Consider the following 19,883-nt stretch of genomic DNA (forward strand, 5'->3'; position numbering starts at 1 on the left):
CAACAAATGATGACTGAATGGGATGTGGAACACTGGACCACCCCTATCTGCAACCCAAGGGCCAATCCAACGGAATGATGGAGCCAGAGCTAAAGAGGATGCTACGCGTCCACCTAATAGACAAGGAACATCGACTGTGGGATTGTCAGATACAGCAGTCGCTCTTTGCCCTGCGACGATGCATCAACCGTGTCACTGGCGGAGCTGTTCCTTGGTCGATAGCTGTACGGCACCGGGAATTTTGATGTTTCCATTAAAACAGTAGGCCACTATGTCCAGAATTTGGGCACTAGTGTTCACCTAAATGGATCCCTCAAATTTTGAAAAAGTATGATAATTTGTTGTCCCAGGGTGTGTACATAATGCTGCAAACTGGTACATCTGTTTCAGGCCTTACCTAACCCTTTGAAAATGATTAAACAGGTAGGAACTGGGCCTAGATTCTGCAATAACTTCTCCCCTAATTTAAAATAAACTATATATACTCTGACCTAACCATAATCTATACATTAGCACTCCATCAACACACAATAAATATAAAACAACAACACACTCAATAAATATTTACAACTGCTGGAAAACTCCCTATGTACATAGAATAATCATAGATCAAAAAGTAGTGGAAGCGACAGCGAGGACTGCACTACCATTTGTAGTGAGCCCGATGACCGATAGCTAAAATGCATATATGTCTATAGATAGATAAATAGATTGCTCTTCACTGTTTTTGTGTATCAACACAAATTGCTAACTCTCGCCATCAACTCATGGGATACCACTTTGATACTGTACCTCTTAAAGTATTGACACCAGCACTTGGTTTTAGAGACACTTTCGCTGCACTGACTGTGTGTTTCCCAACTGCCTGAACAAAATAAATTACTAGTATGTAACATGATGACTATCCACCTTCAAACATTCTTACATTAATATACCAATATTATTATGATTATGTCCGACTCGTTGGCTGAATGGTCAACGTACTGGCCTTCGGTTCAGAGGGTCCCGGGTTCGATTCCCGGCCGGGTCGGGGATTTTAACCTTCATTGGTTAATTCCAGGGGGCTGGTTGTTTGTGCTGTCCCCAACATCCCTGCAACTCACACACCACACATAACACTATCCTCCACCACAATAACACGCAGTTACCTACACATGGCAGATGCCGCCCACCCTCATTGGAGGGTCTGCCTTACAAGGGCTGCACTCGGCTAGAAATAGCCACACGAAATTATTATTATTATTGCACATTTTAATAATTCCAGTCTGGGGGTGTGATATATGTACCACTACATATTATCATATCTACAATTATGGGCCGTTAAAGCATCAATCTGAACAATATAATTAAGTACTCAGTAGCTATTCTTCAAAATAATGTGTATAAATGACATCATGACAGATAGGCTAGAATAGATATTATTAATCACATTGAGGAGATAGTGGGTTCAAACCCCACTGTCAGCAGCCCTGAGGATATTTTTCTGTGGTTTCCCATTTTCACACCAGGCAAATGCTGGGGCTATACCTTAATTAAGACCACGGATACTTCCTTACCCTTTCCTATCCCGTCGTCGCCATAAGACCTATCTGTGTCGGTGTGATATAAAGCAACTTATAAAAAGAAATAATATATTATTAATTAAAGAATGTAAAAAGAAAAGTCTATCATTATTCTGTGTCAATAGGAACACCCAGTTTGCATGAAATTGAATAAATGAATAAATAAATAAATAAATAAATAAATAAATAAATAAATAAATAAAAGATAAAATCAGTAGTTACGTCAGCCCTAGCTAAGTTTTCAGCTGAGATCCAGCCAAATGGTACCAATACATCAGGGCTGAACCAGAAGCTATTATCACAGCATCCATTGTGTTTGGCCCAAGGTATTTGATCTTTATTTTGATGCCTTGACTGGCTTGATTGTGGCCACCAAATCATCCACCCGATATCAATGTGTAGGCCATTGATTGTGGTTGTAAGGCTTCTTGATTATCTCATTGAATTTTTGGGAAACTGATTTTAAGATATAAATCTGTTTTAGGGCCTTTTTAGCAAGAGTTTTTGGTTTTATTATGCCTTTAATGCCTATTTCAGGGATTCGTGGCTACTTGGAGTATAATTGCCTATTTAATGCCCTTTGACAGTCTTTTAAAGAAGCCATTTTTCCAACATCTGTTTACCCTACTAACAATGAGAATTCTTGAAAGTGTCCAGAAGTAAAGCTTGGAGAATTTACTTCAGGATAAACAGGGACCAATTTGACCTCGAAGCCTTCCACCTCTCCTACCTTGTAAGATGATATGAAAGAATCAGTCAGCTTCGAACTATGTTTTACACATTCATATCCCCTAGCTCTCTCGCTGCAAATTGTTGGACGCTTCTCTTGAGTTCATGTTGGGATCTACTTTGAAGAAATGTGTTCAGCAATGCCTGAATAAATATCTTCCAAGTCCTACTGGCTGAAGAGTTGGATCACTGGAGATTCCAACTTCGATACCGATTGAAGGGTAGTCCTCTGCCAAGCTTCAAGTAGGTGCCTTTTATATTTTTGTAATTGATGTCTACGATTGCATTTTGTTATGGCATTTAGACATCTCTTAATTTATGTATTGTGGCAAGTTGAGGATCCTGTCTGTATAAGAGAAGCCAAGAAAGCCATGTCCTGCCCATCGGTTTGATCAGATTTGACGTTCTTGAAAGCAACTTCAGCAAGCTGCTGGGAGCCATCCCTGAGTTGGAGAGAAGTGGCATGCCCCTTGTTTAGTCCATTAGGATTGTGAAAGAAATTAGGGGAAATCTGGAGCAAACACCTGAGAAGATAGCTGCTATCAGGGAAAAGTTTGATGGGGTTCTGCAAGGAAATCCGGGGTGGAAAGAGATAGTAAAAGTACCATTTCATGTGATGTGATGTTAAGAGATCCTTCTCACAATACAGAAACATTCTTCATAACAACAGAACATGATTGTTACCTAAAAATATTGAACATTTTTTAAGTTGTAAATTCTGTCCATAGTCATTGAGTGTACTATTAAATTTTAAGTCTTTTTTTCATACCTGTTTGGTTGACCATTTTACACAATGGTATTAATTGTAGCTATTTGTAGTCCCTATATGTATGCCTGGCTTTTCAATTATTTTGAGTGCCTATAAATCCTGACCCTAGTGATAACAAGACATCCACGTATACCAAATTCTTGAAACCATTGCCAGAGGGATACCACTCATCTGAGTCAGATGACATGTAGGATGGCCAAGCGTGGGAATGATACCTAGAAGGCGCTGAAAAATATTAACAAATGAAGTGCTTTACTATTACCATTAGTGGTTGGAACATACGGATGTGAAGTCAAATAACTGAATAAATTGTTTTATGATGTATATTATCACTGGTTTATGTCATTTTTGAGGTCAGCATTCTTTTAGCTGATCCTGTATATGTAGTGCTCAATTAAAAAATATAACCCATTTTGTTCAGTCAGGTCAGGTTTCCTTGCTATCACATTTTTTAAAAGATGGTATACCAGACATAAATTAATGTATAGCTATAAAGTTATGCTTTATTGTTTTAAATCTGACTTACATTTGCATGAGCAGTAAACTATATACTGCATATATGGAACAAAACACATACTCCATTGAGGCACCAGCAAACACTGTTGTCCTATGCTGTGTCTTTGGAGCAGATACCGTCTGCTGTATGCTGATTATCCACGAGTCAGTTGATATATGCTTAGATAGCAGTTAGCATTTGATATACCTTCAGTTTCTTGTCCTTTTAGACGACCAATTAAGGAACCTCCGTGGTTAATACAATGACCTGAAAACATCCTGGATCTGCGCACTGGCCCAAAAGTGAACACTGACTCTTCCATTTATCAGAGACTCTTCATTTCTGTTCTTAGCAGGTATCCAGGGTCAGTAGTTATTTACATGGATCGGTTGAGGGCAGAAGTGAAAGTAGGCTGTACATTCATCGTTGATATCACTAGCTTGCAAAATAATATTTTTTTCGTCTGGTAAAAGGTTTAGTAGGTAATCTTCCTTTCTAACTTAGGTGTGCTGAGTTCAAAGCTGCTTTCTTTTTTTATGTATCACGTAAGGATTTTTCACAGTTGCTTTGATATCATCATTTTGATCACATTTCACAAACTTTTGACACTCATTAAAGATGTGAAAAAAATTATTGAACATTCATAAAGTTCATGTGCTGACTTTGAATCTGTATTCTGTTTCATATCACTTACAGATTTTTCACAACAGCCACATCATTTCCTTTAATATCATGATTTTGATCACATTTCACTAAATTTTGACACCACTTAAAGCTCTGCAAATAATAATAATAATAATAATAATAATAATAATAATAATAATAATTGACTGTAAGTGACTTGCCAGCAAAATAAACTGTTTTCTCATGTCTGAGATGTAATTAATTTTAACACACTAAAAACAGTGCCGGAGTCTGGTTTTCTTACAGTATACAAAGCTAATGTAATAAAAGTTAGTTTTTACCTAATAAAGTGCACTGTAAAATAGAAGAAAAACCTTGTACAACAGAAAACAAACTATGTACATACATTCACAATTTTTCCTTGCCTGAAAGGAGGGTTGTGTCCACTGACATTTATAGCTATGTTGCGTAGTTTCCCTCTTCAAGCACCAGCCGTAGTCAGCCAGCATCGATATATTCCACCATTCCTGGTGTCTTCTTTCCATTTCTTTTATTTGTTAGTGGAATCTTTCACCCTCCTCATCACTTAGGGCTTCCAAATTGTCAGGGAAATAGTCCAGACGATTGTTCAAGAAATGGAGTTTTAAACTCATATTGCAGCCAAGAGATTGATATTTTTTCAAGATATTTTTCACAATTGTCTTATGTAGTTGATGTCTTTTATGTTTTCCAAAACATTACCGATTACTTCTCTGAAAGCACACCATGCCTGACGTTCATCATCATTCATAGTGCCCAGAAATGCAGTGTCCTCCATAAGGAACCTAAGAACTTATTTGTATTACACTTTAAAGTTTCCAAAGCATTCAGAAAATACAATACAACATTGAGATTGTATTTTATTTTCACCTAGGGGTGCTAAGGGTGTCTTACCGTTGTAATATCTTTTCCCAGATAGTAAGTCATAATATTATGCATTCCACCAATTGTTATCACTGGCTCTCTTTTTTTTTTCATATGATAAAATTTACTTTCATATTTCCATCAATTAGCATCATAGTATAAGAATTTTAAGATAAGCTATTTTTGATATCTTGCAGTGGCGGTGCGTGCTGTATGTTCAGTGGTTCAGTGAACCCCCTAGAAATTAATAAGTCTATGTAAAATGGTTTATTACAGCCTATTTCTTTAATAAGCTCTGTATATCCACACGCGTAGCGGTATTTTTGACATCAAAACACTGTTGCTCTTCGGAACCAGCGAAGAGGTTCAATTTCAGGACAGCGGTAGCGGGGCAGTGAGACGTAAGGAGGGTGCTCAAGGCGAGGGGCTGTGAGGAGCAGGGAAAACATAGCCCAGGAATCGCTGGCGACTGGACCAGCGATAGACACGAGTTACATCGAGCAGTTCCGAAATTAGCCGAAGCACTGCTGGAGCACGCGGTTAAAGTTTGCTGTATGTGGTAGGTTTTTGAGGGGTTTTAATTTGACGATTTTGCAATTCTGATGTAATTAACCACAATGAGCCAGGATATTTTGGTAACTACGTTTTGTATAGAATCAATAGGCGTTCGTAGCCTGTGTTTATGTAATTGATGAGTCGTTTCATTAGTAAGTGGTGATGGCGATTATTGTTTTAAGAGGAAACACAACTAGACAACCATCTATATACAAAATAAGAATTTTGTCTGTACATAGCTGAGAATTTAAAAAGAATTGTATTTCTGTATAGGTCGTGTCCACAGTAACGAGGAAATGCACTTTTTCGTTTTGCGTAATTTCTGTCTGTCTGTATGTATGTACACGCATCATGAGAAAACGGCTGAAGAGAATTTAATGAAAATCGGTATGTAAGGGCTGGGAATAAGTCACTACAATCTAGGCCGTAAATAATTTTATTAACGCTGAGTGAAATGGTAGTTTAGGGGAAGGCCTAAAATTTAATTCTCAAATATGTATGCTATTAGCGGTCCTATCGATAATTACTACATACCTAAAGTTATATAGAATTAAATTTCCGATCATTTATGTCTTATACATTCTTGCCGTATCGAATATGATAACAGGGATATTCGTTAATTTGTAATTTTGTTGCTAAGTCCATATCACCGCCGAGCCACGAGATAATGGGTAAACAGAATTGAATGAAAATCGGTCTGTAGAGTCGGGGAATAAGAAACTATAAACGGCTATAAATAATTTTATTCACCCTGAACGAAATGGTAGTTCAGGGGAAGGCGCCTAAAATGTAATATTTTGTATGTTCTTGGTCGTAAAGAAGTTATAGAGAGTTGCGGTATAGAGAATACCATTTCCGATCATTTATGTTTTATTCAGTTTTACCGTACCGACTATGATAATAGTAGTATTTCAGAGTTGGAAGGAAACTAAATCTGAAGGCCTACAATATCGAAAGCTCGTAAAATCGATCAACAATAACATTACATGGACCATTGTTTGTTGTGATGTTATTTGTCGTTTATGCTGCCACTCATCTTCGATAGATGGGGCTACTGCTGCGTACCGAGTATTACAGCCTGTCTGAATATTGGCGGGAAGTAGCTAGGGAGTTGGATAACTTTGTTCTTTAGCATGCCATTCCTCTGGTTCATACATATTCTTTTACTGCTGGTACGTAACACACTGGTTCATCACAGTATTCCAGCTATTCGACCCCTATTCTGAGGCGCTGATTGGAATGCTCAGTGTGCAATCGTAATGGAATAATAACAGAGTGGAAGTGTAGTACAGTTCGTTAAAAGTGAGAAAATGTGTGGTTTTTCATTTAATCGCACCGTTCCTACTGACGTCATTATAATGACCTGTATTGATTTCAGTTGGGAAAACCACTCTTTCTGATGATGTAAAAAGGCATGTGGAGAGTGAGTGTCTGCCATTATAATGAAAATTCTACAACTTGATTGTGACTGATGGTAGGCAACAGGGCCTACCATTAACATGAAAATTTCCTAAACCAGTCTTCACATGAGAAAAGACGTATGGTGACTTCCCCGTCGCGTTTCTGGAGTAATGTTAAGAACAATGCAATTTAATAGAATCTTACAACGTGTACACTACCTAACCTAGAATTCCGCAGCGAAGCACGGGTTAATCAGCTAGTCCTCTATAAAACACTAATCATAAAGAAAAAATGGATGGGATCCTACACTTCGAAAATGAAGGTGTCGGCCAAAGAAAGACAACGGCCGCGAAGGGCGTGAAAATGAAACACTCCCTGGGCCTCGAGTGCTCTAATACTGTCGGGATCGGAAAAGAACAAGACTTGATCAAGAGAGGTCGGATAGGGTAGATGAAAGTAAGGATCCTGGTGCAAGTTAGTGGAAGCAATGCCAGGACCTTGCCAAGGGCCCCGTGGTCGCCAACCAACGCCCCCAAGTTGAGAGCCCCTGGAGCTTTTCATCGGCCATACGTGTTTTATAAAAGTAAGCAGCAAAATACGTCAATACATAAACAACAGTAGTCTGCCTAACACGTTCTTGAAGAAGTTATTTGTACACAAGCAACGTCTCCAAAATCAGAGGAAAAGGGATCAGCTTTAATTGCACATCGTATTCTCTGTCCTTCATCCTCATTATTTTGGTAACTTCGAGTTGTAGCCGTGTCCCTTCAAAGAAAAGTCGCGTTTCTAATCAAGCAATGTCACTACTTTACATCTATGTAAACATCAAGTAACAATAAATGTCAACGCGTTATTTCCGACAGCAGTGAACCCCCAGACGCTTTATCCACGCGCCGCCACTGATATCTTGTAAACGGTTTATGATAAAGCATTTCTGTTCCACCCCCCCCACCCCCACCCTCACTGAATTCTACACAGTAATATTAGTGTCCTCCTCTGCGAACCATTGACCTTGCTGCGGTGGGGAGGCTTGCGTATCCCAATGGTGCAGATAGCCGAGCTGCAGGTGCAACCATATCGGACGGGTATCTATTGAGAGACCAGACTAACGAATGGTTCATCGAAAGGGGGGTAATAGCCTTTCGGTAGTTGCAAGGGCGGCAGTCTAGATGATTCACTGATACGGCCTTGTAATAATACTCAACATGGCTTAGCTGTGTTGATACTGCTACACGGCTGAAAGCAACGGGAAACTACAGCCGTAACTACCTCCCGAGGACATGCAGCTCTCTCTGTATGAAGGGTTTGAATCGTTGTGGTAGGGAGAATCGGAAAAGGGAGATGGATGGGCTAAAGTTAGATGTAGTTTGTATAAGTGAAGTACGTTGGCAGGAAGAACAAGATTTTTGGTCAGGTGACTACTGAATTATCAACACAAAATCAAACAGGGGAAATGCAGAAGTTGGTTTAATAATGAACAAGAAAATAGGGCAGCAGGTAAGTTACTACGACCAGCATAGTGAAAGAATTATTGTCGTCAAGATAGATACCAAACCAATGGCCACCACAATAGTGCAGGTCTATATGCCTACTAGTTCAGCGGATGATGAAGAAATTGAAAGAATATATGAGGAGATAGAAGATTTAATACAATATGTAAAAGGTGACGAGAATCTAATTGTGACAGGAGACTGGAATGCAGTGGTAGGCCAAGGAAGAGAAGGTAGTACAGTAGGAGAATTTGGATTGGGACAAAGGAAATAAAGAGGAAGTCAGCTGGTTGAATTCTTCACTGATCATAATTTAGTCCTTGCCAATACTTGGTTCAAACACCACAAACGACGGCTGTATACGTGGACAAGACCTGGAGACACTGGAAGGTATCAAATAGACTTCATTATGATTAGGCAGAGATTCAGAAACCAGGTGTTGGATTGCAAAACTTTCCCAGTAGCAGACGTGGACTCTGACCACAACTTGTTGGTCATGAAATGCCATCCGAAACTGAAGAAATTGAAGAAAGGAATGAATGCAGAAAGATGGGATCCTGACAAGTTGAAAGAAAAGAGTGTGAGGGATTGTTTCAAGGAACATGTTGCACAAGGACTAAATGAAAAGGCTGAAGGAAACACAATAGAGGAAGAGTGGATAGTCATGAAAAATGAAGTCAGCAGGGCTGCTGAAGAGATGTTTGGAAGGAAGAAAAGATAAACTAAGAATCAGTGGATAACTCAGGAGTTTCTAGACCTGATTGATGAACGACAAAAATACAAGAATGCTAGAAATGAAGAGGGCAGAAAAGAATACAGGCGATTAAAGAATCAAGTGGATAGAAAGTTCAAGATAGCTAAGGAAGACTGGCTGAAAGAGAAGTGCAAGCATGTCATAGGTCGTATGGTCCTAGGAAAGGTAGATGCTGCATACAGGAAAATCAAGGAAACCTTTGGAGAAAGGAAAGTTAGGTGTATGAATATTAGGAGCTCAGATGGAAAGCCACTTCAAGGGAAAGAAGACAAAGCAGAAATATGGCTGGAACATATCCAACAGTTGTATCAAGATGAAGATGTAGATGATTTGGTTCTGGAACAAGAAGAGGTTGTTGATGCTGATGAAATTGGAGACCCGATTTTAAGGTCAGAGTTTGACAGAGCTGTGAGTGACGTAAATAGGAACAAGGCACCTGGAATTGATGACATTCCCTCTGAATTACTAACTGCCTTAGGAGAAACTAGTATGGTAAGGTTATTCCATTTAGTGTGCAAGATGTATGAGACAGGAGGAGTCCCATCCGATTTTTGGCAGAATGTTGTTATACCTATTCCCAAGAAAGCCGGTGCTGACAGGTGTGAAAACTACCACACCATTAGTTTAGTATCTCATGTCTGCAAAATTTTAACACGTATTATTTACAGAAGAATGGAAAAACAAGTTGAAGCTGAGTTGGGAGAAGATCAATTTGGCTTCAGAAGAAATGTAGGAACACATGAAGCAATCCTGACTTTACGTCTGATCTTAGAGGATCGAATCAAGAAGGACAAGCCCACGTACATGGCATTTGTAGATCTAGAGAAGGCATTTGATAATGTTGATTGGACCAAGTTATTTATGATTTTGAAGATGATCGGAATCAGATACCGAGAACGAAGAATTATCTACAATCTGTATAAAAATCAGTCTGCAGTGATAAGAATTAAGGGCTTTGAAAAAGAAGCAGCAATCCAGAAAGGAGTGAGGCAAGGCTGCAGTTTGTCCCCTCTCCTTTTCAATGTTTACATAGAACAGGCAGTAAAGGAAATGAAAGAGAAATTTGGGAAGGGAATCACAGTCCAAGGAGAGGAAATCAAAACCTTGAGACTGCAGAAGATCTCGAAGTTGCTGAATGGTATGGATGAAGTCTAGGGTAAGGAGTACCGGATGAAAAAAAAATAAGTCCAAAAGAAAAGTAATGGAGTGCAGTTGAACGAAGGCAGGTGATGTAGGAAACATTAGATTAGGAAATTAAGTCTTAAAGGAAGTAGATGAATATTGTTACTTGGGTAGTAAAATAACTAATGATGGCAGAAGTAAGGAGGACATAAAATGCAGACTAGCACAAGCAAGGAAGAGCTTTCTTAAGAAAAGAAATTTGCTCGCTTCAAACATTGATATCGGAATCAGAAAGATGTTTTTGAAGACTTTCGTGTGGAGCGTGGCATTGTATGGAAGTGAAACATGGATGATAACTAGCTCAGAAAGAAAGAGAATAGAAGCTTTTGAAATGTGGTGTTACAGAAGAATGTTGAAGGTGAGATGGATAGATCGAATCACGAATGAAGAGATACTGAATCGAATTGGTGAGAGGAGATCGATTTGGCTAAATTTAACGAGAAGAAGAGATAGAATGATAGGACACATCTTAAGACACCCAGGACTTTTTCAGTTGGTTTTTGAAGGAAGTGTAGGTGGTAAGAATGGTAGGGGTAGACCAAGGTATGAATATGGCAAGCAGATTAGAACAGATGTAGGATGCAATATTTATGTAGAAATGAAAAGGTTAGCACATGATAGGGTGGCATGGAGCGCTGCATCAAACCAGTCTATGGACTGATGACTCAAACACAATATTAGTGTTGTTCACAATTTTGATGCCTGGTAAAAAAATTTGAAACATGGTTAAATGAATTCAAATTTCCTTTAAATTACACTAAATCTTGAACATCAGCATATATATAAAATATCTAATTACATAAAATCTGTACATGTTATGGAAAAACAGTTGGTGTTTTCAAAATCGGCACATCATTTGTCCATATGAACCACCTGTTTTTACTAAAACCAGGAAATCATTGCAGCCTAGTCTTATTGCTGATCTTGCCTTCCAGTATAAAATAAAGCAGAGTATTGGATTAATATTGAAAATGTACTAAGAGATGTATAAAGCCTTTAAAACGTTGCTGGAACAATCTTCATAGCAATTCTCTTTACAGTGTATAGAGTTAATTACTGGCTCTTGAGCAATTTTCGTAAGCTCATCGCTGATATTTCCCTTATTTTTCACTGTATCGGAAAAAGGTATAGAATAAAAATTATAAATAAATGTTGCTGTGAGTTATTTTTATCTAAAACCAACCATAAGAGAGAGACATAACCTTTTAAGTTTTGGCCTCTTCTGAAGCACACCTACTGCTGAAATTTGTTGAACAACTTACAATTCAGATCCTACTCGACCTTATTCTGAACTGAAATTCGTTAAAATCCATACGCCCATTTTCTTGTGATGTTCTAACAAACAGACAGAGAAACGTTAAATTGAACTCAACATAGGTCATTATAGTGTCGTCAGTATTCTTGCCGACTGAAATGTCGCAATTTAAAGCAATTCTATCATGTAAAATACTCGATCAAATTATATATATTTGCAGCTCATCAATAATTTCATCGCCCACCCTCATCGGAGGGTCTGCCTTACAAGGGCTGCACCCGGCTAGAAATAGCCACACGAAATTAAAAAATTATTAAAAATAGTTTCATCTAAAATGAATCCCACTTTATGTCTGCCACCGCCTGTTCTATTTTCTCCAAGATGTTCTCATAATTGGTTGTATGTAATTTTTCTCAGATTATCCTGCACTGATATTTGCGTGTACTTTTCAAGGAATGATTTGAATGCAGGATTGTTTACCTTATGGACTGGAATATCTGACTGGATTAATGCCATCTGCACTGAGCTCATGCATTGACCGCTGCTTTTCATATCCTGAAGTGAAGGGGAATCTACATCTTTACCAGACAGTACACAGTCCATAGGAGGAACCGTTAAGTTGATGCCAGTACTAACTGAACGTAGTTTAAAATGTGCAGCGTCATTGTTTGTTTTAATTTGATTTCACATCTGCAGGTTTACAATTCTTGCTGAGGTCGGCCATTGTTACTGGGATATGAATTACTGGTGGTTTGCATAAGTTACATTTTAGTATTTATTTATTTATTGACAACTTCTCCATCTTAACCTTCAGTGTGATTTTTTCTTGTGAAAGATACTACCAAAGGCCATCAGTTTCGATAAATTGCATTTTGAATCCTTCTGAAAGTGCATAAATCTGTACGTCCATTTTCTTGTGATGCTGTAACAGACAGAGAATAGTTTCCAGAAAAGATAATTATTTTGTTACTCCAAGAAGATTAAAGCTTCAATAACCGTGAGGTTACAAATAATAATGTGGTCTTCCATTTATTTTAAAAATCTGTTCAAGATGAGAAAAAGTTTGTCAAATCTCTTAAAAATGCAGATAAAAGTGTAAGTGAAAAGGTGCTGAAGCATGAAATATAAGGGAAAAGGTGGCAAAATGTAGTAATCTCAAAAAAAGGTGCAACATTTCTCTCCCTTTCATGTCCCAAAATACATATATTGACCTATTTGTATGAAAATAAAATGTCTCTAGTAATAATAAAATGTTGTTCTTGAATGTAGGTTATTAGGGGATCATCCATAATCAAAATAAGCATAGAATATTTTCCAAAGGAGGTAATTTGTTTGTAACTCTAAGAAGAAGAAAGTTTCAATTATCCTGAGGTTAGAAGTAATATTTGTGCTCATATTTCCGACACTATTTCATTAGTACAATTTATATTGTTAATTAGATGTAATGTCTTGGTTTTAGGTGCTTTAGCAATGGAAGCTTTGCATCGGCAGGTATTGCCATTCCTTCTGCGAAGAATGAAAGAGGATGTGTTGCAAGATCTTCCACCAAAAATCACACAGGTTGGTTAATTTTGTAAACATATTTGAATTAAGTGATCCATTCTGTGCTGTATCAGTTTATCAATGCAATTCATATCTTTAGGATTACTATTGTGAGCTGAGTCCCTTGCAAGAACAATTGTATGAGGACTTTGCACGATCGCAAGCCCACCATTCTCTTCAAGAAACTTTGGTACAGGGTGATTCAACAACAGCTGTTCAAGGAAATACTCACATCTTCCAAGTAAGTGCTTCTTCATTTTCTAATTATTTTTCTTAAGGATTTGGTTACATGTGCTAACCAGATCTCAGTGAACCATCTCATTCCTGTTTCTGTGAACATTCGCAACAAAACAAGAAATGAGTAGTATAATGTTGTTAAAGTATGGAAATTGAAATGTTCATGGATTTTTTAATTCATAAATTGACAGCCAAAGACAGTTGAGATTATCCTGTAATCAGGTGCCTCTGAACCACCACAAAGCTCTGTTACGTTGTATTGTGGCACTGAAGGCAGAGATTGCAGTGAGGAAAGGAAGGCTACAATGCTGATGAGATTCAACAATGTGTATTAAAAGCCATAGCTGGGTTCACATAGATAAATATGCCTTCGAATCAGTTTGGATGATTATGTCATTCGGGACAACTTTCTGTTTAACACTCCATACTGACAAATAACAGCTTTAAAATGTGTGTGTTGTTTGAAAGTGAAGTATTGAAAAATAATTTGTTTTTCATGAACCACTGCTGTAAGTTACACAGTATGTTACTGAATGGCAAGGGATCAGCATGTAGCAATTATTTTGTGATCTTTAATTCACAAGAAATACAGTGAAAAGCGATGGTGATAGAGTATATATTGTAGAAGCAGAAGTAATACTCATGTAAAGTAATAAAAGTAAAAGGTGTAGTTATAGAGGTAACTGTGCCTTTCATGTAACTGTTGTGGATAGAAAGGAAGTGTTACTCTCTGAACATTTAAAGCTTGGATTTATTGGCAAGGTATAAATTGATTGGTGCCAGTCATCCTCCTCCTCTGTCATACCCACCAGGGTCTGCTGTTCTACTCCTGACTCACCTCTTGACATGGTCTGCCACATCACTGGAGGACACTCTGACTGTGTGACTATGTGCATGTCTTCTCTTATTATGTCAGTCCACCTCTTCTTTGGCTGTCCTCTTGGTCATGCCCTTTAGCGCAGTCTATGTGATGGAATGATCAGCACTGCAAAGAGCATGGCTACACTGGTTTAGAAGGATTTCACATAATTTGTCCTCCAACATAGGAGCCACACCAAATCTTGCCCTGACCTCTTCATTTCTTACACAGTCAAGTCTGATACATCCCAGTGAGACCAAGGGAACATCCTCATTTCTGCCACATAAACGTTCATTTTTTTGTAAAGGGCCAATGAATTTTGTCCCTTAAAGCACGACTGCTGCCTTGTAGACCTGTCACTTAAGCATATGAGTGTTTTACTGTAACAAAGTCTCCCAGTAACTTGGATCTGTGAAATTTAAACAGCACTTCCCCTGTGTCAGGAGACCAGAGTTAGATGTGAGATTGGATCTGAGGTAGCGGAAGTCAGACACTTCACAGTTGCTGGTAACTGTGCTAATCAATTCCTCAGTCTGCTCCTCTCTACATTCAGGATACAGTAAAACCTTGTTAAGATGTTTCTGCCAAGGATAAAGAAAGAGAACATTTTAAATAAAATGTACTATTGAATACACAAATAAAAGCTATCCAACACAGAAATGCAAATACAGTAGAAGTCCACTATAGTGAGTATGACATATAGCGAGAACTCCATAGTAACAAAAGTTTCTTTCCCTCCCTTCAAAATTCCTATATTAAACTGTGTGAACGCTATCACTGATGCATTTGTTATTACGAGCAATTAAGCGTGTGTTATTTATGTCGTTATCGATATTTATGTACTCCAGTGATTATACTGAATGTGTCAAAGATATAAGCAACTGAAATCACAGAGATAAGTTATTTATAAGGCTCAACCTTTTCAATACAAATTTCGTGTAGTGTAGATGTTATTTACAACATTTATTTAATATGGGACCGGTTTCGACATTTTAAATATCATCATCAGCCATAAACACTTTAATCACAAACAAAAGAGCAAGGACATAATAATTAAAACTGACATAGTGACACATTGAAATATGTACATAGTTTTTTACCATTCAAAGATTAAAAGAAGGTTTTGATATGTTATCAAAGTACAAAAAAAGTCTTTATATTCCCATTCACACCTTGTGTTAATAAAATAACAATAACTTATAGCAATAATTAGAACAGGCGTAGTGACATATTAAGATATGTACATGGTTTTCTTACCAATCAAAGATTAATAGAAGGTTCTGGCATATTATCAAAGTACAAAAGTCTTTAAAACGCCTATTTATACAATGTGTCAAATAAAACATAAAGAACTTAATCGCTTGGTACACAGCTCTGGCTGGTCCGTCCATGCGCCAATGCACGACAAGCCATATAAACTGTTGCATTTGAATCCCTGAACAGCAATCTGTCAGTCCACTAAGACATTATTGATTCAAATGTTGTCAAAGTGAGATTGTAAATTAGTTGATGACACTTTGATCGTGTAATGAACTTGTAGACTTCTCAATACACATTGTCCCGAAGGCTTGATTTTGCTTGTTAAAATTTGCACTGATGTACATGAAATTATAAGAAACAGTCAGTGGTAACAGGTTATCCTTCAGTATTCTTTTCCGATGTAGTACAGATGATCTGGGATCTGAGATTGCTCTTGGTAAACTGTCAAAGTGTAGTAAATAAACAATTAAAATTCGGTACATTGATGGAATCTTATGAGACTGATGTGGTGATAGGAGTGGAATCATGGTTGAAAGAAGGGGTGGGTAATAGAGAAGTATTTCCAGAAGGGTACACAGTCTATCGTAGAGACCGAGGAGATAAAAAGGGAGGGGGGGTGTTTATTCTGGTGAAGGAAACTTACTGTTCACATGAATGGTTTACCGATGAAAGGGATGAAATATTAGGGATAAAATTAGTTTGTGATAATATGAAGGAGGTGGGAATTATAGGAACATACAGGCCTGGAAGAGAGGAAAGAGACATGGAAATCTTTGAAAAAATAATAGATTATACTCGTAAAAACAATAATAATGATATGGTAATAATTGGGGGAGATCTAAATTTGCCTGAAGTTGAATGGAAAGGAGCTGCAAGTGAAGCCCTTGAACAGAAACTGGCAAAATAGAAATCTTTGAAAAAATAATAGATTATACTCGTAAAAACAATAATAATGATATGGTAATGATTGGGGGAGATCTAAATTTGCCTGAAGTTGAATGGAAAGGAGCTGCAAGTGAAGCCCATGAACAGAAACTGGCAAATAAGTTAATTTGGGAGGGAGGATTTACACAAGTAGTACAAGAACCAACTCGTCTCAATAACTTACTACATGTATTTTTTGTTAAACCATGGGAAATTGTTGATAAAACTGAGGTAATTGAAGGAATAGGAGACCATAAGGCTGTAATAATGGATGTAGGACTCGTACCAAAAAGGCTTAATAAGAGGGTTACACAAGACAAGAAATTGTACAGAAAAACTAAAGTTGATGAATTTGGGACTTACCTTAAATCACAATTCAGTTGTTGGATAAGTGAAGGGAGTAACGTGGATACACTTTGGGCTAAATTTAAAGGAATTATTTGGTAAGGAGAGAAGAGATTTGTACCTGTTAAGAAGGGTAAAATGACCTCAGACCCTGTTTATTATACAAGGGAAATAAGAAAATTAAAAAGAAAATGTAGAATAGTAAACAGGAAAATCAAAGAGGGTAGGGAGAGTAGAGAAACTAGAAAACAGCTAATGAGGGAACTGAATAGAGTGAAAAAGGAAGCAAAAGAGAATTATATGAATGGCATACTTCAAGAGGGTAATGACCACAAAGGGAAATGGAAAAAGCTGTATTCATATATCAGGAATCAAAAAGGAAAAGGAATCCAAATTCCTACAATGGTGGGATAAGGGGGTGAACACTATTTAACAGATACTGAGAAAGCAAACCTATTTAGTAGGGAATTTAGAGATTCATTAGATGATTGTCAAGAGTTGGAAACCGAAACAGAAGATAAAGAGGGAGAGAGACAGAGGGAAACAAGAAGCTTCTCATTCACAAATGAAGATATTTTCAGAGAAATCCAACTGCTTCAGCAAGGAAAAGCAGCAGGAAGTGATCAAATTACTGGGGAGGTATTAAAGACAATGGGGTGGTACATAGTGCCTTATTTAAAATTTCTCTTTGACTATGTCAGAAATAATAGTGTAATACCAAAGGAATGGAAGGAATCTATAATAATACCAATTTATAAAGGAAAGGGTGATAAAAGGAAACCAGAGAACTACAGACCAATCAGCCTGACCAGTATAGTTTGTAAAATTCTGGAGAGTTTAATATCGAAGTACATCAGAGGGATATGTGATGATAAAAATTGGTTCATGAGGAGCCAGTATGGATTTAGAAAGAAATTTTCTTGTGAGGCACAACTGGTGGGATTTCAGCAGGACATATCAGATCAGTTGGATTCAGGAGGCCTGTTGGATTGCATAGCCATAGATCTTTCCAAAGCCTTTGATAGAGTGGAACATGGAATATTATTAAAGAAATTGGAGGGAATAGGATTGGACGTAAGGGTTACACGTTGGATAAGAGCATTTCTAAATTCAAAGGTTCAGAAAGTCAAAGTAGGAAATAATGTATCACAGGAAGAGAAAGTTTGGTAGGGAATTGCACAGGGTAGGATAATCGGTCCGTTACTTTTCTTAATATACGCAAATGATTTAGGGAACAATATAACATCAAAAATAAGATTGTATGCAGATGACATAATTGTTTATTGGGAAATAAACAACATTGAGGATTGTTCAGAATTACAAAGGGACCTTGAAAGTATCCAACAATGGGTTGAAGAAAATAATATGAAGGTTAATGGAGGCAAATCAACTGTTACAACTTTTACAAACAGGAGCTTTAAAACTGAATTTGAATATACTTTGGATGAGGTAGTTATCCCAAAAGATGGCAAGTGCAAATACTTAGGTGTGAGATTTGAAAGTAATTTGCACTGGAAGGGTCATATTGATGACATTGTTGGGAAAGCATACAGATCATTACATGTCATAATGAGGCTACTTAAAGGATGCAACAAAGAATTAAAAGAAAAAAGTTACTTGAGTATGGTTCGTCCATTATTGGAATATGCAAACAGTGTTTGGGATCCTCACCAAGAATACCTAATAAAAGAAATAGATAGTGTGCAGAGGAAAGCAGCAAGATTTGTAACAGGGGATTTCAGGAGAAAGAGTAGTGTATCAGAAATGTTAAAGGAACTTGGGTGGGAAACTTTAAGTAAGAGAAGGGAGAAAACTAGACTTATAGGATTATATAGAGCCTATACAGGAGAAGAAGCATGGGGAGATATCCGTGAGAGGCTTCAGTTGGAAAATAATTATATCGGCAGGACTGACCACAAATATAAAATTAGAAGGAATTTTAGCAGAAGCGATTGGGGTAAATTTTCATTCATTGGGAAGGGTGTGAAGGAGTGGAACAGTTTACCAGGCGTAGTGTTTGATCCTTTTCCAAAATCTGTACAGATATTCAAGAAGAGAATAAACAGCAACAGAGAAAATAAATGAAGTGTTAGAGGGCATTCGACCAGTGCAGGTTATTGTAAATAAAATTTAAAAAATGTGTGTGAATAAATTAATTCCATCCCCTGGTCTAAGGAGTTTGGACAGCCAAGGTAGGGGACTGCCTGTAGGGGTGAAGTACAGTGGGGACTTCGAAGGCCCTGGGACCGCTACGGTAGCTGTGAAGGCCCTTCAGGAACTCTGAAAAGTGGTGGCAGAAGGGGCTCTGGTTAAGACGCAGCAGGTCGTTATGCTACTTAGGATCCAGAACGGGTAAAAAAAAAAATAGTAAATAAATAAATGCAATGTAAATATTAATGTTATACCAGTTGTATAGTATCATTTGAAGTAATTCCACATACTGTATATCAGTTGACTATATTTGTAAGTAGTACAGGAGATATTATAAGTAGAATTTTGTAAACAATATAAATTTATTAAGGATGAGCTGTGTGTTTAAAAGAAAACATTGTCAGCATAAATTGTATAATATTGTATTATAGGAAAAATTTTCTTCTCTTGTTAATTTAATATTTAGTGCTTGACAACAATGTATTTTATTTAGTGTACCATTTGCCACCGAGGTAGACACCTCATTTGCAAATAAAGAGATTTTTATTTGATTTGATCTAAAGTTCTCAGTTCAATCGGAAGAATACACAAGACCCACCTTAAACCCTATACCCCCCTCCCCACTTCTCCCATCCAGACCTACATCACATAACAATCTGTACCTTCTCACAAGGTTAACATCTCAACACGCTGTCCAAGGTGAGCCACATTTAACATACAGTACACCGACCCATTTTAGCTTGCCCAGGCCTATTATGTATTAACACTTATATTCCTTTATTTTATTCTCACTTCATGCTGATAAAAATTCTTCCGATTGAACTGAGAACTTGAGATCATCTGTA

General features: G+C 37.5%; 1 protein-coding gene across 3 annotated transcripts in view; it reads left to right on the top strand.

Moving 5' to 3' along the window:
• Hel89B (histone acetyltransferase 1) overlaps positions 1 to 19,883 on the top strand; it is a 570,925-nt gene that overhangs the window by 469,592 nt on the left and 81,450 nt on the right. For all 3 annotated transcript variants that reach the window (XM_067150030.2, XM_067150029.2, XM_067150032.2), the window contains exons 28-29: positions 13,180 to 13,280; positions 13,363 to 13,503. In XM_067150030.2, coding sequence (XP_067006131.2) covers positions 13,180 to 13,280; positions 13,363 to 13,503 — 242 coding nt within the window. The remainder of the gene's footprint in view (positions 1 to 13,179; positions 13,281 to 13,362; positions 13,504 to 19,883) is intronic.

This window comes from Anabrus simplex, chromosome 6, assembly GCF_040414725.1.
Source record: "Anabrus simplex isolate iqAnaSimp1 chromosome 6, ASM4041472v1, whole genome shotgun sequence".
Classification (NCBI taxonomy): domain Eukaryota; kingdom Metazoa; phylum Arthropoda; class Insecta; order Orthoptera; family Tettigoniidae; genus Anabrus; species Anabrus simplex.